We start from the raw sequence: 25005 nt of genomic DNA, 5'->3' as shown, positions 1-25005 counted from the left end.
CTTTTTTTAAAAAATCATTCTTTCTCCCATTCTCCCTCTCTCTCCTTTCCTTCCTTCCTTCCTCTCTCTCTCTCTCTCAGCATATACTAGGTGTCACCAGGGTGCCAAGTAAGCTAAAGGATAAAATAAAACATTTTCTTACTTCTCTGGAAGCTTTAATACAGAGCACAGGAAAAGCTGTTCATTTCTCCATTTGTGTTTGGTCCCGTAAGATACTGGTATAACAGGAGATGTTTGATTCTCAGTTGAAAGGTGAGATAAGAGAAGTGGTATTTTCTGTTCAGAGTGGGAAGAAACTTGCTGCTGGCTGCCAGTCTTAAAGAATGATTCCATTGGGCGTGTTGCATTGTCTCGTCAGGTATCTGCCACCGTAGTACTACTTGGCTACCATACCGAGGACCTTGTAGTTCTACCAGTTTCTGATGTATTTAGTGAATCAAAAGTCTAAAGTATCGATACAGAGCTAAAGATCCGTAATGTCATAATGTGACAGAATTTATCTCAGGTGAAAAATACGGTTTTAGAGTTTTCTATGTGGGTCCCTATTTTCTGAGAGATTTAAATTCTCACATGTAATGCCTGAAAACAATGGAAAACCAAAGGCAATTTGGACTGGGTTTCAATTCAGTCAGATAATTTGCCTTTCCGGTTTCTTGATCATGAAACTAAATTCCCTTCTGAGTCCCCCAGTTAGGAGAAAGAAGATGAAGACTGCAGAAAAGTCTGAGTTGCCTAATGTGTTTTGAGAAGGAAGAAAGAAATGTCTGTGTAGGGTGTTAATTTTTCGTCACTCATTGCTATATAAAAATACACAATTCTTTAAAGATCATTTCACATATAAATTATTCCAAACTGTTTTTTCTCAGTTGTTTGTCTTTGGTGGATTGTCTTTTTAAAAGGACACAGTAAGCCGCAAAGTCAGACTTTGCTCACCTGAAAAATTTGTCAACAATGTCTCTACCATTCTTATGAGTGTTAATCATCCTTCCTGCTGGCTTTGATATTTTCTCAATTTCAAACTTTAGTGTTTGTTATGTTATCATTCAAAATATTTGGAGTTCTGCAGGAAGGCACCATTGGAAACAATTTCCTCTGTATGAAAAATCTAAAGACCTGCTAAAATAAATCATAGCCTACTTAGGCCAGGCCTTGTACATTCATTATTGCCAGACATTTGTCCATGATTTAGTCATTCATTTTGTAAATATTCATTAAGTACCTTCTGTGGCCTGGGTACAGAGTGGGGGCACCACCTAGAATAAAACACTTTTGATGCCTGTCCTCATGGGACTCGATCTAGTAGGGAGCACTGTGACTTTCTCTTCATATACTTGCTCCTTGAAGAGGCCATCCCCCCCCCCCTACTTGTTTAATAACAACAACAATTAAAAGTTATTTGTATGGCTTCTGGAAAGGTTGATGAATTGTAACTAGCTGCTACTGAATTCAGTTAGGGGCTTTCCCCTCACATCATTCAACATTCCTTTAGGCCAGTATTGAAAATCTCAATAAAAATTATATCAAAAAAATAATTTTGGAATAAGATGTTTGGCCTGATGGTGCCCTAATTGGATTCAGAGCCTTTCCTTGTATTCTACCGAAGTCCTGCTGGTACACCTTGTTCTCTGGAATGCTTGCTTGACACACATGTTGTTTGAAAAGAAAGAAACCAAAATAGAACATCTTCTAAGTGGGAATCATCTTAGTGACTGTGTTGGTGAAAAAAAGATTAAACTCAACCCTAAGGCCATCATCACTATAAAGTTATTTTTTTTAAAAGACAACTAATGGAACTCTCTCCCTTCCCTGTCTCCACCCCCCCACCCCCCACAATTAGATGTTACAGACTAAGGAATGTTAATCCTTTGCTTTTCAGTGACTTCTAAATCGTTTCCTGCCTAATTTGGATGGGGTCTTTCTACCTTTTAAGAACTGTTATGAAACTAGACTAAATCTCCATAACCCTCAAACAGCTTAGCCCTGAATTTTTAACCCAGAACTTAGAGAGTGTGTCAGGCCATGGCTGTCACAAGAGCGAGGGCTCAACCCCCACCCCTGAGCCCCTCCAGCCACTTACCTCCTCTGTTCTCTCACAGAATAGAATGTTCTGTGCCAGGTTTCTGTATTGGAATGATGGTTACTTGAATAATGTCAACCCCTCTCATAGACGGTTAGCTTCCTGAAGGCAGAGATCCAGTCCCTTTTGCTTACTATTATGGCTTCAGTGCATTACCTTGTCTATGATAGTTGCTCAGTACATTAATTATGAATGCATGACTCCATCCCACAGTACGCAGATTTTTCTACAACTTCCATCTTTTTGTGGAACTCTCCTTCCTCCTTGTCTTGTTTTGTCTGGAACCCACCTCTCCTTGGCAGTGCTTCACTTGGTAACTCCATAATGGAGGTTCTGCTCTCCCTCACCATGGACATGTGATTCACTCCTGGCTACCACTCCTGCCTGCTTTGCTTCCAGTAACGTGTGTATTCTCACTCGAAGTACATACCCTCCTGCTGCGTTCCTCTTCACAGCTCTGGTGCCGTCATCCCCTGACTTCCTGCTCACTTCCTCGCATTCATGAAGTGAGGTTCAGGCTCTCCTCCTCCGCCCAGAGTCTCACTGTTATCCGGAGAGAAGCCCATCCCCATGTGGTTAGTCAGTTCTCTTGCGCTTCTGGCTCTTTCCGCTCGGTCCATAAACATGCCCTAGAATCCCCCACACTTGTGACTTTATAACAAATAAATTAACCTCTGTCTTGTACCTGATGATTCTCGGTACAGGAGAAGTCCAAGATTCTTTATTATGTACAGCCTACTGCCTTCTAAATGTAATCATTTTCTAAGAGTTTCCCCCTGGCCCTCAACTGCCGCTTTTGTTTGGAAGACTCCCCCAAGTAACTTCAACATTGACTTCCTGCTAGTGTGCCAATAGTGCATTTCTGTCTGCTGGACATCTTCCCCTGAATGTCCTGCCAATACCTGAAGTTCATGCGGCCTGAACATAAGCCATCGGTCTTTCTCCACGTCCTTTGTTGGCATTCCAGCACACGTCCAAGAGCTTCAGGCCATAGAATTCTCCGTGATTTCTCTAGACAGTTCCCCCTTTTCCTCACTTCTTCCTCAATGTCCCTTGGATCCATTCATCATTTCTAATTCATTTTCACTGCTCTCCAAGTTCAGATGCCTGGTTGTTGCAGTCATCTCTTAACTGAACTACAAGAATATAAATCTGGGGGCCCTGGGGATTCTTCATGACATCAATTCTCCTCTCAGCATCCTGCCCAACACTGTATAAGCCTGTAGGTTTCAATTCTGCCTTGGGTGGATAGTCTGGAATTATGCACGAGGCCGCCATTCTCTTCACAGGTACCAGACTTGGGGACTTGGTGTGACAGCCACGGCACTGGTGGACTATAAACAATATTATCACATTATAGGTATATGATCAGGGTCCTTATTTATCCACCAGCTTTTTGACCTAAAGATATTGGTCCAGATTTAATATGTCATTTTATTAATATTTCTGTTACATTCATCCACAGTGGGAAAGTTTTCATAATTGTATCTCTGACAAAATTTAGCTGCTTACTTAAGAATTACGAAATTTCATTATGAAATAGTTTCTCCCCTGAAGTTTCATCCCTATGCCTGTGTTCAGCAAACGGATTGGCTGTTGTCCTAACATACAGGAGTAAAATTTGCTCAGTTGATGTCTTGCCCAGTGGAGATGTGTTGACCTTTTCTCCTTTTTGATGAACACAGCACAACCTCCACACACCATGACCTGCTCCCCACCCCAGACTCAGGGAGTTGTAGGATATGGTTAGTAAGGAAAGGAAGGTAGACGGTTGCTTCCTTTCTTATTTTTCACTTCACTAGCAAAGTTCTTGATATTTCCACGTAGAGCCATCAACACTTTTCACAGAACCCTTTGCTGATTGTGATCACAGTGGTATTTAAAACTTAAAATGCTTTTATTTAACAATAAAATTCATTTTCTTGTTGTCTACTCGATCAGAGTTTCTTTAAACCCCAAATACAAGTGATATTATTTAATCTGTTAAATATCCCGCAGCAAGTCTAGGGGCTGTTGGGCATGTCCGAGCATCAGGATGTCCTCCAGCTGCACAAACATGCTCATTCTGCAGGCCTATCGGCCATGAGTTTAAACTCTGAAATTCTTTGTCGGTGCTTGCAGACAGATGGAAGTCTTTAGTAGCTTTTCCCTTTGGGGGTTTAAAAATAATGGCCGCCTCCATAGAAAAACAAGTTAAAAAACTGTAGATATCAAATTCCTAAAATTAATACTATGGTAAATAAGGATTATGTGCAATCAAAGGACCGTAGTTAATATTAGCAAAGGACACACTCTGCCTTCAACAAGCGTGAACCAAACTGTGAAGATACTGAGGCTATTGGTTTACAGAGCCAAACAGTACCTGCTGTAATTCTTTGGGTTAGTCCACAGAGGAGGTTGGAGGTAGAACTGAGTTATTATTCATTAGGGTTTATGTCTTGCCTTCTCTAAGAATAGAGCTCTATTTCCACCCATATCCCTCTGACCCATTTTGTACAGAGGAGACCCTAGTGGCCAACTCCTGACTTTAAATCCCACTTACCAGCTTTGTGACCTTGGGCCAATTACTTGGCTCTCTCTGGACTTCACTCTCATTACAAAGTGGGAATGCTAACAAGCCCCTACCTCACAGGGCCATTTGATGGTTAAGAAGACACCATTCATAAAGCACTTAGAACAGGTCTTCATGTGGCCTGTAAGATCTATGTATTCAGCACAGATCAGTATGAGAATCAGAATTTTTCAAAATTGGAAAAGAGCCTAGAGATCACGTAACCTAGTCTCCTCATCTCAGCAATGAAGTATTGAGGTCTTTGCCGAAGGTCAAAGGGCTATTAAGAAGCAGTCTGGTGTGGGACTCAGCTCTCTTCTTGGCTTACAGTCAGCCATTCCAATTGGATGGCTAAAACCCAGAACAGTAACTGAGATTTATTGCCTGTCTTGATTGTGCAACATCTTCTTTGCTTTTTGCCCTATGAAGAATCATAATGCCCTTCTAGAGCTACTAAGAGGTGCTACTGATTCATCAATTTAGCTGTTGTATTCCAAGGAGGACAGACTCAGGAATCACATGACCTAGATGATGTCTTTGCCATTAGCTAATGACTTGGGAAGCCACATAGTCTCCTTGGGTCTCAGTTTCTCCACAGGTTGGGTTTGTTTTTTGGGATTTTTTTTAAAGATTTTATTTATTTACTTGACAGAGATCACAAGTAGGCAGAGAGGCAGGCAGAGAGAGAAGAGGAAGCAGGCTCCCTTCTGACCAGAGAGCCCGATGTGGAACTCGATCCCAGGACTCCGGGATCATGACCCGAGCCGAAGGCAGAGGCTTTAACCCACTGAGACACCCAGGTGCCCCATTCATAAGTATTTTTTTAAATATATATAGGATAGGGGCACCTGGGTGGCTTTTTATATATATATATTATATATACATATATAATATATATATAAAAAAGATAATGTAGAACCCCTGTATTAAACATAGTTGCAGTTCCCACAACAGATAACTTAGTACTCAGTGTTTCTACAAATTGCATGTGTTGGAACTGCTGCATGATTTCATATGCAGAGTGCAAATAAATGTAAAGCTGCCATTATTTATGGACAGCAAACTGCTTCTTAACCTTTCATCTTGCATAGGTGAGCTTCCAGTGTAGCACAGTTTCAGGGCAGTCTCAAAAGATAATAGATGGAAAAAAAAAATTAAAAAAAAAAAAAAGATAATAGATGGGTTAGCTTTCCCAGAAATCTGGCAAGGGAAGGGAGATGTTATTTGCATTTTTCAGATAAAGAAATTAATCATGATATCCTTTATAAATAGAAGAGCTTGTATAAAGGTTATCATTTTTGAGTGCTCTCTCATCTGAGGTCTTGCTAAGACTGCAGATTTCCATTTTGTAGCTAGGTAACTTTGCTTTGGAATGCCCATGTGTTTAGATGATTCTCAGACATAAAGTTCAGTGAAAAAGGACAGACCTTTATAAAGGAGTGTGCTGTAGAAGTCCACTAAGCTGAAGTTCAAGAATAGGTGACATAAATCAGTGGTAATCGGGGTTAAAACAATGGTTATTTGGGGGAATGGGTGGGAGAGGGTGGTTATGACTGGGAAGAAGCACAAGGAAGCTTTCTGGGTCTGGAAATAATTCTAGACTTTGATCTGGATGGTGATTACATACACAGAATCATTTACTGTCTGTAAATATACCTAAAAATTATTTTGAAAAATCTCCATAGTTTAATTTGAGCGGCAGATCTTACCCAGGTCTCTCTAGATAACTTTATAGCTTCTTTCAGTCACAGAGGACTGGAAATTGGCAAATACGGAGTCGAGTTATGAGGGCAGTCTTCCTCCGGGGGGGACTAGTATAACTTCATTCGGCTCTTAGGATATCAGTGTTTTTCATATGATTCTATTCTTTTTCTTCAAATTTTGTTTCTTGTTTACATTCTATTCTTTTTACTCTTACTGTATTTTAAAAGATGATGGCTACATAATTAAAATATTTTTAGCCTTGATTATCACCTTAATGTTGATGATTCTTTAAGCAGTCAGCTAAGGAAAAGCAGTGTGTTTCCCTGTACCAACCGAGATCTTTTCTAACTCTAAAATTGTATTCTCAGATTTTTAAGTAATGCTATATACATTGATATATAGAAAGTTCACTCATTCTCTAGTTCCTTTTTACATTTTTCACATTTAACCATTTCACATGTTCAAAGACTTGACCTTATAAATTTGCTTTCATTTATTCTCCCATACATATGTAACGTGTGTCTATTTTGAGTACAGGAGCATGGCAGTGAGAATGTGGGGTTTTTTGTTTTTTGTTTTTTGGTGGGTTTTTTTTTGGCTTTACTCTAAAAGGTCAGCCATCCTTGATTGGATCACTTTCAGGCCATTCCTTCCTTGATTTCCACCAAAAAGTCTACTCATCTTTTCGGTTCCCAGTCGAGTCTCGCCCTCCCTGTGAAACATTCCCCAGTCACCTCCGTCAGTGTTGACTGATACCCTCCCTGTGCTTCCACCTTTGGGCTCTTCTCCCATCTTTGTTCCAGTGCCTCCCCACCTGGCCGGCATCACAAAGCACCGATCACATCTGCTCCCCCAACCATCCTGCGAGCTCTGAAAGGGAGGGTGAGAATCCTGTCCTACTGTCTGGGATCTCCAAGGACCTTGATGGTGGGTTCATGGCACTGAATTAAAGCAGGCCTTGCTGGTCAGTAGTACAGAGGGACATTTCTGACTTGGAATCCAAGCTCTGCCACCCACACAGTGTGTCACTTGAGGAAGATACATATTTATTCATTTTAAGTCACATAATTTAGTCAATAAAGGTTTATTTAATCATTCTCTATACGAAAGCACCTCCACGTACATTGCTGAATACCGAGCTAGACATTTAGTCTCTGTGAGTCTTTTCTTATCTCCACAATGGGACTGATCATAGAATCTATGTCAGAGCTGTCCTGAGAATTAGCGTGAGCCAAGGCAGGTAAGGTACTTAGCACAGAGCCTGACGCACATGCGCACTCAACAAGTATCAGTGGTCATCAGTTCTGCTGTTAATAAAGTGCTCACTAATTTCCACTTTCAGGAGAGAATCAAACGCAAGGTGGGTCAGTGGCTAGTTCATTGCTGGGTACCATGCATCAGAACTTTCCCGCTGGCCTCAGCTGTGGGGTTTCTGTTTCTGAATTGTGCCATTCACGCTTCCATCCTTCTGAGTGCAGGGGATGAGATAGGAAAGGAGTCCTCGATTGTCATGAAATAAGTTTCAGTCCTTTAAATTTACTTTGATTCCCAAATAAAATTCTATTACCGAAAACAGTTCCGCTTCAGTGATTTAAAAATAAAGAACAAGGAACCTTTTTTATTCCCAGATTTGTCATTCTATGTCATCAGTATATGATACTAATCCTGGTATGGTGAGAGAGAGAGAGAATTGGGGGTATGTTTGGATTAGGCTCACAGTAACTGAGTGGACACTTGCTGACACCATTTTTCAAGACTCGTTATCTATCCTTTTGAAAGATGTTGGATGTCAATTACCTTATTTGGGTCTATCATGTGCTGAAAAGTGATGAAATATATCTCAGTGATAAAACACTAGAAATTGAAAATATTGATAAAAAGAGATTTTTATGAAACAAGATGGGATCGGGAGGGAGACAAACCATAAGAGACTCTTAATCTCTCAAAACAAACTGAGGGTTGCTGCGGATGAGAGGGTAGGGATGGGGTGGTTGGGGTATGGACACTGGGGAGGGCATGTGCTATGGTGAGTGCTATGAAATGTGTAAGCCTGATGATTCACAGACCTGTACCCCTGGGGCAAATAATACATTATCTGGTAATAAAAATAATTTATTTTTTAAAAAAGAGATTTTAGAGAGAAAGATGGGCAATTCTAAAGCATATTAACTTCCCAAAACCTCTCTGAGCAGAAATGTTTACTCATGGTAAAAGCAGGACTCCCTGAGGTCTCCCTACAGCTGATATCCTCACCCCTATGAACCTCTTAAATTCTCATCCTCATGCACCTCTATGCTAGCTAACGCCACATTTATACAAACGAATTCTTTAAGATACTTATAGATTTGTGGAAGAATTACAAAGATAGTACGGAGTTCTCATATACCCCCCCTACTTAGTTTCTCCTGTTATTCATCTGATATATGAGTATGATACATTTGTTACAACCAAGGAACAGAGCACAGGTGCATTACTGTTAACTAAATTCCATAATTTATTGGGATTTCCCTCATTTTCCCCAAATGCCCTTTTTTTGTTGTTTCAGGATTCCATCCAGGATACCACATTGCATCTATTTATATGTCTCCTTAGCTCCTCTGGTCTCTGATCGTTTCTTAGACTTTCTTTGTTTTTAATGATGTTGACAGTTTTGAGGTGTATTGATCAGGTAATTTGTAAATGTCCCTCATTTTAGTTTTGTCTGATGTTTTTCTCATGGTTACAGTGGGGTTATAGGTCTTGAAGTATGATTTTCATCCATCATATCAAGGGTACATGTTATCAACATGACATCCTATGGATGCAATTAATCAAGATCACTTAGCTGAGGTAGTGTTTGTCAATTTTCTCCTCTGTAAAGTCACTCCTCCTCCTCTGTTTTATGTTGCAGTCCTTGGAAGGAAGTCCCAGTGTGTAGCCCACATTTGAGGAGTGGGGAGTTCAGCTCCACTCCCTTGAGATGGAGTGTTTATGTAAATTATTTGTAATCTTCTGTACAAATTTGCTTTCCCACATTTAATTATTCAATATTTATATTAGTATGATATTATTTAATCATTCAATATTTATATCAGTGTGATATTTTCTATATCAGTATTCAATATTTATTTCTATTAATATTATATATATTTATTTTATACTTTGGATTATTATCTAATACTACATCATTTATTTTATTGCTCAGATTGTTCCACCTTTGGTCTTTGGTACTCTTTCAGTTGGCTCCTATGGGGGTGGATTTGACATACTCCCATCAGTCTGTTTTTTGAGCACTTGCTTACTTTCTGGCACTGAAACATGCTCCAGGCTAACTAGTGTTTCGTTTCTTTGAAGAGCACTGTTAGAAACCAAGATCTGAGTACCAGTGTGCACACTTGGGGTATTGTTGCTTCTAGGCTTTCTGAATGAACAGAACTTTCTGAACAGAACAGAACTGTCATGGTATTTCCACCTCTAATACAGTGCCGTAAGGATCATTCTAACTACCCCATCCCCCCCACTTACCAAAAAGCTCGCTTTCCAGCAGTGGCTCCCGACATAAATCATCCGTATACTTATTTTTTCTGTCCCAGTGTACTTGGATAGCAGCTTCAGAATTGTTAACTCATACTCTTCATGTAATGCCACATACCTTGATCTTTCTGTTCCTTTTCTCTTACTGTCTGTCAGTGATCATTCATCTTACCCCCCCAAAAGGAAGATTTTGGTACAACCCAAAGTACAACCCAAACTCTGATCAGCAAGAGAGTACGGATCTCCATTAGTGAACTCAAGACAAGGATAGCCACTTGGCTTCTTTGGAAACCATTATCAAGTCTCATCTGCGATGGCTCAGAGCATGAGTTTATCCTAATTTTGTTGTCTACTTGGTTCTGGGTCCAGAAATTATGTATGCCCCTGTATATGAGAGTACATGTATGAAGGCATTCGGTTGAGAGAGGCCTCATGTAAGGATAGGAAATAAAGTCAAATCTACCCTGAATGCTGCTGTAAAGTTCTATGGCCTTTAAAGGGGAAAGTGGCAGACTTATACTGGAAAACATAAAAACTGTAAAATAAATAAATATTTTAAATATTTTAAAACAATCTCAAGTGTGAAAAAGAAATTTCTGATGAAGGGCAGGTTACTTTTCAAAACATGAAAATCAATCAAAATTAACCTTTAAAACAGGAAATTTAGACTTTCATCTGGGATTTACCTAACAATTTGTTCTCATCTGGATGCAAATATAAGATTCAGGTGACTTGTTGTGAAAAAAATTTTTAGTAAGTTTCAAACAGATTTTAATGGTAAGTTGATTCAAAAGAAAATTATAGAAGTATCAATGGAACTGACAGTATCCTAGGTGTTTGGAGAAGAGAGATATATTCTGTTCATACTACTCAAAAGCAGGTGAAAATCCCCTATTCATGATCCAAGAGATGCACAATGGCAGTATGGCCAACTGTGCCAACACATGGTTCTTAATTGCAACCCTGGTTTGCTCTACTAACCCAACAATTACAAAATTACAAATGAATTAAACTTTCTATCAGTAAAAAGATATGTATGTGTGTGCACTGCTCTGGTCATTGGTATGATCCCAGACCCTTTCCAGAGCAGAGATAAAGACTAGAACTGTAGATGAATAATAAAGATAATGGCAGTTAATTTCTTATGCAGCTATGAATTTAACACTAAGGTTTTAATTCTTCACTCACTCAGTCTCCCCATTTGTCACCTAGAGAATCATTTACTTTTTGCTTTGTTTATTTTTGTTTTGAGGAGAAAAAGTAGATTATTCTTCAGTGGTTTGTGTCAAAAGCAGAATTTTTATGGCGTGTCAAGGAACTGGATATGTGGCTTGAGGGAAAAAGAAAAGTAGATGCATGTCTGTAGCCACAGAGATGAATTTGAGATAGAAACCCTCGTTCCTGTGTGTGTAATAGTCAGCCCTTATATCTTTCACAACACTGAAATTGTTCAAAATTAAGCCTTCAGCATAAAATCTCAAAAAAGAAGGAACACCAGACACTCAGTTCCTCCCTGGGTTTGCCTTTTGTTTGAGGAAGGTAGTGGACAAGAGTGGAAGTGAAGTAAATCAGGATTTTACATTTTTACTCTGGCTTAGCTTCAAAATCACTCTGTCCTATATTTCTCTCTGCCCATTGTACTTTGGTTCATATGGGCAGGGTAAAGTAGGGTCAGGAACCATGTATGGAAGAACCAGTCACTGCAGGATTTGCATTTCTATCTGAAACTAGAATAAACATTGCTAGAGGGAGAACCGGAATTTATCCTTCTTGTTTGGAAGCAGCTTATAAGGATTTACATATTAGTGTAGCTGGATTGTCTTTTTTCATTCAGTTTAAGATTTCTTTAATTCTGGTATGCCAAATGATTTTTGATTCAGATGTAGACATTTTTATATTATGCTATGGGACTCAAAATCTTATTGGATACTTTTTTTTTTTTAACTCGCTTTGCCTACCACATCTCCAGCATTGGAAGGAGGGGTACTGCCGGGTTGCTGCCAGGTAGAGGTAGAAATCCAGGTTCTCCTGTTACCCTCTTTTGATACCTGATGGTGGAAGTGGGGGCAGGGGATGCTCCTCATTCTTCTTGGGGATGGTGGTATTTTTAGATCCCTGTATAGTCTGAACTGATACCACAGTGGAGAGGAGTGGTCTTGTTCCCACTGGACATTGGTTTGATACCACCCCAATATTTATGGGGATAGAGGAGGAGAGACACCTCATTACTGCTGTGTAGGGGTGGAAGGCCAGGCTCTCATGTGCTCTCTGCGGACACTGTAGAGGATCATTCATTACCAGATGGTAGGCGTGAAGGTCCCAACTCCCTACTTGGTCTTTCATGATATCTCTGACAGGGGAGTTGGTTACAGCTTCATGAGGGTAGACTTCTAGTCTCCTCACTCATCCTTTCCTGGCATTCATGGTGATCATTTCTTTTGTGGTGTTTGGCTGGAATAGAGTAGTTATTGACTATAGGGTTTCCTTCTTCCTACGCTGTCCCTTTCTTGCTATTTTGGCTGGAGAGCAGCTTTTGTGGTGGCTTTTTTGGTCTATGCCTCATAGTGTTTCCAGGTTGTGACTCCTTTCAGCTACAAGTCTGGTGTAAGTGAGACAAAAAGAAAACCCGGGATCTCACCTTCATGTTGTTTCTTGGGTCCTGAAGTCTCAGGGTGGTCTACTTGCTTTTCACTTTGCAGAGTCTTCTTATGCTTTGTTTATATATAACATCTGGGGTTTTTAAGTTCGATTTAAGAGGAGGAATAGGGAAATGTAAGTCTACTCCATTTTTCTGCAAGCAAAAGTCCTTGCCATTCAATTCTGCCTTTGTTTTGTTTTTTTTTTCCAGCATTTTCTTATGGAAGTTTTCAAGATGAAAGAAATTATATAGTTAATCATCACGTATCTTGCTTCTCCCCAAATTCAACACTTAATGTTTTGCTATATTTTTTTTAGTATGGTTTTTATTTACTTTATTGTATTTATCCAGCTGCCCATTCCATCCGTCTGTTCATTAATTGTTTTTGATGGACATCAGTACACTTTACCCCTAAGCACATCAGCATGCATATCATTAATTGGAGTTCACTATTTATTGTTTTTTAAAGGTGAATTTTATATAAAGTAAAATGCATGATATCAAAAATATCATTTGATGAGTTTTGTATGATCTATCCCTTATTGGGATAATTTCAGTCATCCCACAAAGTTCCCTTGAAGCCTCTTCTCAATTAACTTACATCACATTTCAAGAACTACTGTTCTGATTTTTTTTTCTTTTTTTGTTATTATCATAAATTCATTTTGACTCCTTTAAGACCTCATATAAATAGAACCACATGGTATGTATTTGTATTTTGTTGTGCTTGGCTTTTTTTTCAGCACAGTGTTTTTGAGAGGCATTCATGTTGTTGTATGTATGGGGGGGGTTGTTATCATTATTACTATTGCTGAGTTATTTTGTTACATGAACAGTACCACAGTCTATCCATTCTGGGCTGCTTCCAGTTTTTTTCATTACCATTTAACAGTAGCAATAACATAAGTCATCATTGTCTACTTTCTGTTTTGAACTAGTGCAAGGCAACTTAAGGTTTTAGGCCTTTCTCTGATTAATAAAATGATTTAGTCCCTAAAGATGTGTTCTATCACACACAATACCCACATTTTCCACGCATTTCTTATTGTTAGTGAAAATTATCGGTTTATTGGAAGCTGAAATTTTCTTTTAGAAGCAAAAGTTGGTTTTAGCATTGTAAAAGTTAGAATTAGCTTCTTGGCACGAAATTAAATTTTGCGAAGGAGAAACCATGGTTTTAACTGCACTGTAACTGTAATATTCATTACTGAGAATGCCATACTAGCCTCTGGAGGAACATCCTATTTCAGGAATACTTAGAATGCTCTAGTCCTTCACAAAATAGTGTTGTAGTTGCTGCGATGGATTCAGCTGGGTTTCACAGACCCCTATTTGTCTGGCCTTACCTATTACGTAAGTCTCTTGCTTCTTTTCTATTTTCCCAAAATGATTATCTAAGGGGGCTGTAATTTCTTTTTTCTTTTTCTTTTTTTTTTTAAGATTTTATTTATTTATTTGACAGACAGAGATCACAAGTAGACAGAGAGGCGGGCAGAAAGAGAGAGGAGAGGAAGCAGGCTCCCTGCGGAGCAGACAGCCAGATGCAGGGCTCGATCCCAGGACCCCGGGATCATGACCTGAGCCGAAGGCAGCGGCTCTAACCCACTGAGCCACCCAGGCGCCCCAGGGGCTGTAATTTCTGATTGATTGATTTACTGATTAATATTAGGGGAGTTCTACCTGCTGGGAAGTGAGACAAAATAAACTTTACGTGAGATTCCAATTAAAGTGGTCATGCTTGCTATTAAAGTGCAGGAAGAAATATGACGTTTCAAACTTTTTATCACAGCTTTTCTCTGACTTTATTTTTCTTTATACAGTTGATGGACTGGACAAAGCTTCTCTAGCAAATTCAGATGGCCCAACAGCAGGCTCACAAACACCTCCCTTCAAGAGAAAGGGGAAACTCTCCACCATCGGTAAAATCTTTAAACCTTGGAAATGGAGGAAAAAGAAGACCAGTGACAAATTTAGAGAAACCTCAGCAGGTATGAGTATCATAACTTTACTAGAAGATAAGTTGTTACATTTTTTATAAGATAAAAATTGTGTCTTGTAGGGCTTTTTGTCCCCAGAAAAAAAAGGCCATATTTGAAATGAAATTAGACTTAACTTAGAGTCCTGATGTGCCTGCTTTCCCACTCATTGACTTTCTAATATACCCTTGTTTTTAAATATATACTTCATACAGAAAACTAGTATGGGGGCGCCTGGGTGGCTCAGTGGTTTGGGCTGCTGCCTTTGGCTCAGGTCATGATCTCAGGGTCCTGGGATCGAGCCCCGCATCGGGCTCCCTGCTCCGCAGGAAGCCAGCTTCCCTCTCTCTCTCTCTCTGCCTGCCTCTCTGCCTACTTGTGATCTCCGTCTTTCAAATAAATAAATAAAATCTTTAAAAAAAAAAAAAAAAAAAAGAAAACTAGTATGGAGGGAGGGGAAGTGAAAGAAGGTATAATAGAAAATTAGAAGGGCAAATGTTATTTGTCAACATTGTAGCTAAAATAGCCGTTCACACACACACGCACACACACTATTATCTATCTACTTAGTTCCAGTAACACAATCCTATTTGTTAATTTAAGAAAAATTTTTGAATGTCTTTTTTTAATGTGTTTGTTTTATGGGAAAAATAAATGTAAGTGGCTGTTTGAAAGAAAAGTGTTTCTGTATTTTATTGTTAAATTTAAAATTTCCATCATACCTTTAAGACAAATAAATGGTTTCTGTCCTAAGGGAGTCAGAACACTATTGGTGTGAAAATTTTTTTTATCATTTTGTGGATTTGTTAAGCCTTAAGAATTACATTATTTCGTACCTTTCATGTAGACTCATGGAAGAAATTTGCTTTTTATCTCAGGCCAGAACTAAGCCCAAGTTAAACAAGTATTGCCTTTAAGGTAGAAAAGCATTTATCTCTTGATATAGGTTCAACATTCTCCATGCTTATATTGTCTAATACAATCGCCTTATCAGAATTCCTCATTGCACCAAGGTTAGTATCGTCGGTGTATGTAGAGGGTCACAGAGCATATTTTACTGGTCTGTGCTAACATAGGAGTTGGCCTTTAGTTCTCGAGCTGTGAAATAAAATAGAAAATACCTCAAATAGCACATAGGTATGGAATAGGGACACCAAAGCTTCCTAATGAAATTGCCTGTGATGCATTTGCTGCTGTATAACTTCTTTGAGCATGTAATATTTAATCAAGAAATAATGATACCATATCTGGGATTTGTTTCAAAATCCTGGAGGTGGGGTGAATATAGATGAAAGAAGATTGGCCACAAGTTGGTGATTGCTTAAGCTTGGTCATGGGTACTGGGGGGTTATTGTTCTCTCCTCTCTGTGTGGACGTATTGGAAAATTTCTGTAATAAAAGATAGGGAAAATAAAAGAGACCTGGCTTAGGGGGACATAAAAATAGATTGGTTATCCCATTTTCTATAGTTTTTAATTGGTTCCTTGGATTAGAAGGCAATGGCAAGTGGACAGAGTGCTGTGTTGAGTGAGTAAGGACATCTGGGTTCTGGTAGTGGCTTTGCCATCGAGGTACCCCGTGACCTTGAGCAAGTCAGATCAGAGTCGAACAAGATTATTCTAAGGCGCTTTCATTTCCAGATTCTGTTGTCAGCCCTTGACTCCTAATCCCTGGCTGGACATCTTGTGCTCCCATATTCTTCAGTTGTGAATGGAACCACGACTGGTCTTCTTAGTGTCCTCATCTCACCTTTCCCTAAGTTTTGAGAGGATCTGGCCCTTTGGGTTACCATGGCTACCCAGGATGGGGGTCGGGCTCCAGACAGTGCCAATCAGAAGATACTGAGGAGGGAGGATGGAAGTCTCCTCTTTTGTTTAGCTTGCCCTTTACTTGAATCTTGGATGCTAACTTTTCTCTCCCCAATGAAGAAAAGATAACCACAAGGAAATTCTCCTTCACTTTTCCTTGTCATCTTTTTTTAAAATTATTTTGACAATAGGGAGGCTGTAACCCTGAATATTTTAGAAAAGTCATTTTAAACAGCCTTAAGTGTTAGTTTATGTTAGCCCATATTTGTTGAGGAAAGCCTAGCCATCTTTCTATTCTGTTTTCTTTTCAGAGTCACACCGGAGTTTATATAAGCTTGGCTCCAAAGAGTTATTTGTGGGTTCTGTAGCCCTAGTTCCTAAAGACTACCAAACTACATTAATAACCTGAAAAGTTATTAGATGTCTCTTTTCTTTGCATCCAAATTATGACATCACAGAATAAAGACAAGCCAAGTAGACACGTTAACAATTCTTTGTGAATTTATCTGCTGCATTTGTGTCATTTCTTTCTAAACCGATATTAATGTCGTACTTGAATTTCATAAGATGTTACCAAGTGTCCCATTATAAAATATTTTGTTGTTACTTTATGTATATGCTTATTTTAAGACTTAAATTTCTGGTGAGCTTTATGAAGTGTATCAGTGAAGCCTGAAATAAAGGGAGGCACAAAGCGTGTAACAAATATTTTCTTTACATTGAGGAAAGCTGTCATGTCTAGAGCAAAACTGATGCATTTGGAAATAACCAAGAGAAAGGTGTTCTTTTTTCTTTTTTCTTTTTTTTTTAAGATTTTATTTATTTATTTGACAGACAGAGATCACAAGTAGGCAGAGAGGCAGGCCGAGAGACAGAGGGAAGCAGGCTTCCCACAAAGCAGAGAGCCTGATGTGGAGCTCGATCCCAGGACCCTGAGATCATGACCTAAGCTGAAGGCAGAGGCTTAACCCACTGAGCCACCCAGGTGCCCCAAGAAAAGTGTTCTTTAATAAATTGCCTCAAACAGCGAACTCTGGTTGTTTGGATATGACCAAGGTCATGTGCTGTCTGGCACACTATAAAGTCCACCTTAGGCACGTCCCACAGTGTGTTGAGATCTGAAAGAAGGTGCATTTCTTCCAAGGCAAGTCCATCTTGTTTTTCCTTCTCCTAAATTCCTGGTGTTGTAGCCACATGGCTATGAATCTTCCTGCATTCCGCCACATAGTGATTAATACTGCTTTTCCTAGTCTGGGTTTCTGTTGAGGAAATTTTTTTTCTTTTGATTGGTAACAGAGAGGATGCAGCCCTGATTGATTGATGCCATTGTAGTCATATGTTTCCCATGACGGAGGCAGTTTAGAAGGGTCATGGTCAGTGGAGCACATGACTCTTGATCTCTGGGTATGAATTCGAGCTCTACATTTGGTGTAGAGGTTACTTAAAGATAAAAATCTTAAAGAAAAAAAAGAGAGAGCGAATGAGAGAGAGAGAAGTGTCCTGACCTTGAGCCAACTATATTTTGGAAGTTCATCTTGTCCTGTAAGAGAGACAGGGCCTAGGCCCCAACTTCAGTTTCTCTGGCCTTGTTTTAAAGCAAAAAGTTGCCTGTCTCTTCAACTCTGTGCAGGCTGGTCTACAGGCCGTTGGGTTCTAAGTTGGGAGAGCAGTCTTCTTCCCATTTACTTTCCCCCAGGGCATCTTTTCTTAACTCTTTATCTCCTGAGCCAGAGGGGCCCTTCTCTGGTCCCATCTTTACTCTCAGTTACATCCGTTCTGCACATGTAGAACTCAAAATGTCATGTACACTTCTTTTCCTACATAATTATTCCTCCTATCTTTTTTTCTTTCTTTTTTTGTGGGGAGGGGTGCTGTGTGTGTTGTGGCTGAAGTTCCTCCCTCTGGATCTTTAAATTTGCTTCTGTCTCCCAATAGTCAAATCCCCTGTCTGAACACAGTGGTTCTTTCAACTTCTGCAAAGTCTGATGCTGTCAAGACCAAACGTCTTGGAAATCCAGCCTGTGTCACTTTGTCCACATCCTCTTCCCATGGTCATTCTTTTCCCTCTTCCACCTGCGCCTGTGTGCAACACTCCACTGATGACACTCCAAGCCTCCCAATCAGGAAATTCAGTGTCACTCTCTCATTTTCACCCATCCCAACCTCTGCAGCATTTGCCATCACTGGTTTGTCTTTCCGTGATTGACAAAAGATGTCATTATCGGGGCGCCTGCGTGGCTCAGTCAGTTAAGCGGCTGCCTTTGGCTCAGGTCATGATCCCAGGGTCCTGGGATCGAGTTCCACATCGGGCTCCCTGCTCAGCAGAGAGCCCGCTTCTGCCTCTCCCTTGCCTGCCACTCTGCCTACTTGTGCTCTCTAGCTCTCTGTCAAATAAAGAAATAAATAAATCTTTAAAAGATGTCATTATCTTGGTTGTCTTTAACTTTTCTTTCTGCTTTTTGCTTCCTCTCGCCCCCTTCTCCTCTTCCCTAAACCTTCGAGGGAGTTTGCTGTGTGTCTTAGCCCTTCCCTTTCTTTGACTGTGCTCTTCCTCATCACCCATCTCTTCTTAGTACCCACATTTCTCAGGCCAAGTCTCCACCTAAGACCTAGACCCATCCAGCAGAGCATTGATGGGTAGCAATGTTAACTCAAGGAGTGCATGTTAACTCAAAAATCCATTCCTAGAGATGCCTGGGTGGCTCAGTTGGTTGGATGACTGCCTTCGTCTCAGGTCATGATCCTGGAGTCCCGGGATCAAGTCCCGCATCAGGCTCCCAGATCCATGGGGAGTCTACTTCTCTCTCTGACCTTCTCCTCGCTTATGCTCTCTCTCTCAAATAAATAAATAAAATCTTAAAAAAAAAAATCCATTCCTAAGGTCTATCTATATCTGCACTGAAAACCATTGATTTATAAGCTCTTGTTCTGTTGTTACATGATTCACTTGTATTTTTACAAAGAAATAAGACCAAGCAATAGCTGGGAATTTCGAACCTCGTTTCTTCCCCTATAGAAGCAAATAACTCATTGAGATTACTATATACCCAAATATATGTCATGAATCAGTAACAGACCACAGCACTCCATTCATATTAGTTCTTTCCAATTTCTGTTTTTCCGTTTGTTCAATTCTGAACTCAAAAGAAAATGGAATCAGAGACTTTCATAAGTGAATATAAGTATTCCTGAAAGCATTGTTCTGGAGTCTGATATTCTGGAGGGAGGGAGTGAGCAAGGTTCCTGCACTCTTGGAGCTTTCGTTCTAGAGAGGCAGATGTGATGAATGAGCACAGAGTGAGGGAAGGGGGAGTGGAAAATGCTATGTACAAAATCCTTTCGAAAGCAAAACAGATCCCTTTCCAATCCCAGGTACCCATGCTGTTGCAGACATGGCTTTCTTTGGCATCATGGAGTTCGAACCATGGAGTTCTTTGACTCTTCCTTACCTCTTACCATCTTCTGTATCCCATTAGTTACTAAAACCTTTCATGTGTTTTCTCCTGGTGCAGGGCCTCCAACATTAGCCTTTCCTCTCAGTCCCTATTATCTGGTCCTTACCAGTCTATTATTGCAGGTAGCCTCTTGGTTATATTTAGGTATGAGCCGTACCAGCTATAGAAGGCTATAGAACACCGGTGAAGGTGGGGAGAGGTGAGGTTCTGGCAGTAAATCTGCCCACAGGGGAACCTAAACTAGCTGGTAAGGCTGACAGCGAAGGTTGAGGATGCCAGAGGCCTCCAGGAACCTCATAGTAACTAAGATGACAACTTTCTAAGTCTCAGGCCAGACAGGTAGAACAATGGGTATTTCACATGAAAATGGCCTGTGTTCTACCCCATAGGTTAGGATAGGAGAGCATCCAAGTAAGTGAGAGTGGGAAATCCAGATAGGCCTTTAGGAGCCAGGGTGTTCTAAATTACTTAGGTGGTAGTACTCATGGGAAGATGGTGCCTGGTGTAGGAATCAGAAAGACTCAAACAGAGCCCCCATACTTTTTTTTTTTTTTCTTAAATGGAACCAGGGAATAGAGCTGGTAACTGGGACAGGAAGTTTCCAAAGGATTCGGGACAGAAACTTGCTGTATAAAGTGGAACACAGGGATGGTTTTGAGGGAGTGGTCTCCTCAGACTCCAAAACTCAAGTGCTGGAGCTCCTCTTGCTAGAGTGGCACAGCTCAAGAGCTGGGTGACCAGAAAGAAAAAGAACTTCTGTGGATTTGGAGAAGTAGGTAGGCAAACTACCCTTCTTCTGTAGCATGCCCTCTCTTCTCTAGCAGGTCTTGGATACCACCATGAAGGAATCTTTTAAGTGGAACTTTGGTCCTGTTGGTTCTTGCTTAAAGTATGGCTGACCCCACATTGTTTCCTTAGTGAATTGCAGACTCTTAAGCTCTCCTCAGTGTAACCCAAACTTACCTTTCTTTTCATTTTTTTCAGTCACTTATATTGGATGTTAGTCACACAGGGTGAGTACTTACTGAGTGTGCCCCTAAGCCTGCTTATCCCCAAGGCTTTCTTCTTTATCCTTGCTCTGAGTACCTTCTCACAGCTACACCTGGGGAGATACCCAGTGTATGACATGACCGTGAAAGGATCATGACATATCTCTTCTTTCCCAAAGATATTCTTTTTATAAAAGTAGGCTCCATGCCCAGTGTGGAGCCCAACATGGGTCTTGAACTCATGACCTGGAGATCAACACTTGAGCTGAGGTCAAGAATTGGATGCCCAACTGACTGAGCCACAAACACCCCTTTCATACTCTTTTTTTTTTTCTTGGAGATTTTATTTATTTATTTGAAAGAGAGAGAGAGCACGAGCTGGGGTGCGAGGAGGCAGAGTGAGAGGGAGAAGCAGACTCTCCGCCGAGCAGGGCATGGGACGCAGGCTCAATCTCAGGACCCTGAGATCATGACCTGAGGCAAAAGCAAATGCTTGACTGACCGAGCCCTTCCTGAGATAGTCTTACCCTTGGTTCTGTATCAACTGAGTAGGAACTTCTCCTCCTTTGCTTTAATTCTCTTAAGATATGTATGCTTTGACTTTTTTATTTATGTGTCTGCTTACAGTTTGCTGTGTAAAATATTGAAGGTCAGAGACTATCTCATTCACTTTTGCCCAACTTTAGGTGCTTTATATAATAATTTATACCTGGTATGTACTTCTTTTTTAAGAGACAGACAGAGAGAGAGCACTGTGCCCAAGCATGGGCTTAGGGGAGGGGGAGGAGAGGCAGAGGGAGAGAGTGAGAATCTTTAAGCAGGCTCCACGCCCAGCACAGACTCTGAAGATGGGCTTGATATCAGAAAGCTGAGATCATGACCTGAGCTAAAATCAAGAGATGGACCTTTAACTGACTGAGCCACCCAGGCACCCCCCACCCCAAATGTGTACTCTTAAATGTGCCTTGAATTGCTTATTTATTGAATATCCACTATAACTAAATATACATCACTAGGCGCTTTAGGACTTTGTAAAAGAAATTAAAGATTGAAAATTCATAATGGGAAGGAGAGAGATAGTAAATTAAAATACTAATCAAAAATATGTGCTCACAGTTGCAACCATGTACAACTATCAAGAAGCCAATAAATAATTAGGGAAAATTTCTCTTTCCTATCTTTTGCCCTTATTTTAAAAGTAAGTTACACTCCTAAATAAAGACATTTATCTTCATTATAATAGTGACTTTTTTATTTGTGTTGTTAGTAATGCAGAAGGAATGCCTGCCTAGATTTTTAGATAACATTGTTGCAAGTTATCAGCATTCTAAGAATCAGTGATCTATAGAGAGTCCTCTGGTAAAAACTTTAACTTACTAGTACTCTGCATTCCCTACTCTTCATAATGTCTAATTTTTATTGAATGCTATCATATGCCAAGTTCTACTCCAAGAACTTTATTCACATTACCTCATTTAATCATCAAAGTTTATGAAGTTTCAGTGCTATTGTTATCCCAGTTTTACTGATGAGGACACTAAGGTCGGAAAATTAAAATGACTTGCTGGAGGAGGCATACATGGTAGGAGGCAAAGATGGTATCCGAACCCAAGCAATGTGGTGCCAAGCCACTACTTTTGACCATTACACTATGTTGTATCTCTAGAAGATAAATCCATACCCGGATCAGTAAGGATTGATCAGTGTAAGGTGATTCTGCTGTGTGGGTTTGCTTCATATACTAGAGTTTTTATTGTGAGAAGGATTTGGTCTGAAGAATAATTTTGGTTCTACTTACTTGCCTAATTTCAGCAGCATGTGCATAGAAAAATGGTTGACAAGGGTCAACCCTTGTTTGGTCCTATTAAACGCTTATGTTTTGATCCTATTCAAAAATGTCTTCTCTGTAACCATAAAGGCCTAATGTTACTGCTTGGGATTATTTTCTATATCTAGAAAGTAGGGCAAAGTTAGAAGATTTGCATAGGGGGATATTTGTTAAGGACTGGTCTGATGGCATAATAAACAATAGCATTTTGATTTCATCTATCTTGTTCCACTAAGAAAATGGAAGTACTTTCGTGTATCATTCACCCTAGTACCGTCTTGGAGGAAGGAAAGAGAATCTCTCCCTTTCCCAATTCACTGTAGCAGAAGGAAGTTACATAATCAGCCAAAGACCACATAGCACAACCAGATCCGCATAGGGCTGCTTGCTTATACATTGGACAACACGCATTTGTCTTCTCAACAGATGTTTAGTGAGCAGCCACATCTACTGTGTGTCAGGCACTGTTATAGACTCTAATGATACAGCAGGGAACAAAAGAGACAATACTGCCTTCCCCTATGGGGCTTATATTCTTATAGGGATAGGAGGCAGAAAGTCAATCCCCAGAGTTAGAAAATGGGAAGAAAAACATAGAGCAAGGACTAGGGAATGTGGGTAAGTTACAGTTTAAGATGCAGTGGTCAGGGCGCCTGGGTGGCTCAGTGGTTAAGCCGCTGCCTTCGGCTCAGGTCATGATCTCAGGGTCCTGGGATCGAGTCCCGCATCGGGCTCTCTGCTCGGCAGGGAGCCTGCTTCCTCCTCTCTCTCTCTGCCTGCCCCTCTACCTACTTGTGATTTCTCTCTGTCAAATAAATAAATAATAATTAAAAAAAAAAAAAGATGCAGTGGTCAGAGAAATTTTACTAGAAAAACAGCATTTGAACAAAGACAGGTGGGAGGGAAAGAAAAGCACTCAGGGAAATCCCATTAGGTAATCATATGTGTTAGAGCATGGATTTCCTTCTATCTAACAATGGTGTCAATATACTGAATGCAGTTCATTATAAACTTGTATCTAATCTTTTAACGATTAAAATATCTCCCATTCATGAACCTCCTGGTTGTTAACCTTGATATCTGTTGCTGGCACATGGATCCTAACAGATCATGTCATTTCACTCTACAGTTGTAGGAGAGAAGCAGGAATCCAAGAAAGGAATTTAACTCTGTAATAGAAATGTTTTGTTATGGGGCACCTGGGTGGCTAAGTGGGTTAAAGCCTCTGCCTTCGGCTCGGGTCATGATCCCAGGGTCCTGGGATTAAGCCCCACATCGGGCTCTCTGCTCCGTGGGGAGCCTGCTTCCTCCTCTCTCTCTCTGCCTGCCTCTCTGCCTACTTGTGATCTCTGTCTGTCAAATAAATAAATAAAGTATTTAAAAAAAAAAGAAAGAAAGAAATGTTTTGTTACGGCTTCCTTTCTTAAGTTAGAATTTAGGAGCCAGATTTTGACAGGGCGTCAGAAATCCTGCTTCATGGAGTCTGAGTTTAGAATCCCTCATATGTCAGTGTTTTTTGGGTAGATCTTATTATCAGTCCCGCAGAGAATGCTTTTATAAACTGAAACAATAATGTATGATCGCCTCTGTGGGTAAACAGTCCCTAACTCACATGCTAGTGGTGTCGACTGTACTGATTTGTTAGATTACTTGGAATGACAAGTATGTTCCCAGATTAATTTAAAAAATTCAGTTTGGTCCACAATACACCTGAAGCTGGGCACTATTAAAACGTGTTCACATACAGCTGAACACTACTTACCAAAACTCTAGGAAAATATCTTCTGAATTTTCTATTAAAATTGAGAATTTGAGGACTGTAGACTACCTTACCTTTCATCTGGGTCTGTCCCCAAGGCACAATGTCCTCTCTCTCCACCAAACCTGATAACATGTAATCATTTAACTTCCAAGCTCCTGCTTTCTCACTCTAATTATTGGGGAAGTTTTCTCTTACACTGACCCAGAACAAACTCTCTCCAATTTTTCTAGCTATCCCCTGGCACACATATATATATATATATATAATATATATATATATATTTATACATCTCTCCAAATCACAGTGTTATGTGATGGTCCTTCCATCTTTTCATAAAGTTCTTTCATCCCCTTGATGTGTTTTAAGTTCGGAGTTTCTCACCATGGGGCCATATTAAATTGTCTAGATTATTCAGTACCTTTTTGTTGAATACCAGGCCCAACGCGCTATGTTCTAAGGACACAGCAATGAGCAAGTCTGATGAGGCCCCTGCTTTCACAGAGCCCACAGGCTCTGTGTTCCCTTTCTTGGCCATTTTAATACCAAGGTAACACTGTGACTTCCCCCCAAATTCTTATGATTACACTTTTTAAAATATTTATATGTGTATATAAATATATGTATTTTATATTTAGAATTACATCCACAATAGGACTATATCTTGTTATTAAAATGATAAGAATTTGTCAGTAGGAATAATATAT

General features: G+C 40.0%; 1 protein-coding gene across 9 annotated transcripts in view; it reads left to right on the top strand.

Annotated features, from left to right (window-relative positions):
- PHACTR2 (phosphatase and actin regulator 2) overlaps positions 1-25005 on the top strand; it is a gene marked incomplete at its 3' end in the record, with an annotated part of 257615 nt that overhangs the window by 154839 nt on the left and 77771 nt on the right. For all 9 annotated transcript variants that reach the window (XM_082730790.1, XM_082730796.1, XM_082730797.1 and 6 more), the window contains exon 2: positions 14304-14471. In XM_082730790.1, the coding sequence (XP_082586916.1) occupies positions 14304-14471 (168 nt within the window). The remainder of the gene's footprint in view (positions 1-14303; positions 14472-25005) is intronic.

The sequence above is a fragment of the Mustela nivalis genome (genome assembly GCF_964662115.1).
Source record: "Mustela nivalis genome assembly, chromosome: 5".
Taxonomy (NCBI): domain Eukaryota; kingdom Metazoa; phylum Chordata; class Mammalia; order Carnivora; family Mustelidae; genus Mustela; species Mustela nivalis.
Note: the sequence above shows the minus strand (reverse complement) of the source record. Positions and strands in the feature narration are given on the sequence as shown.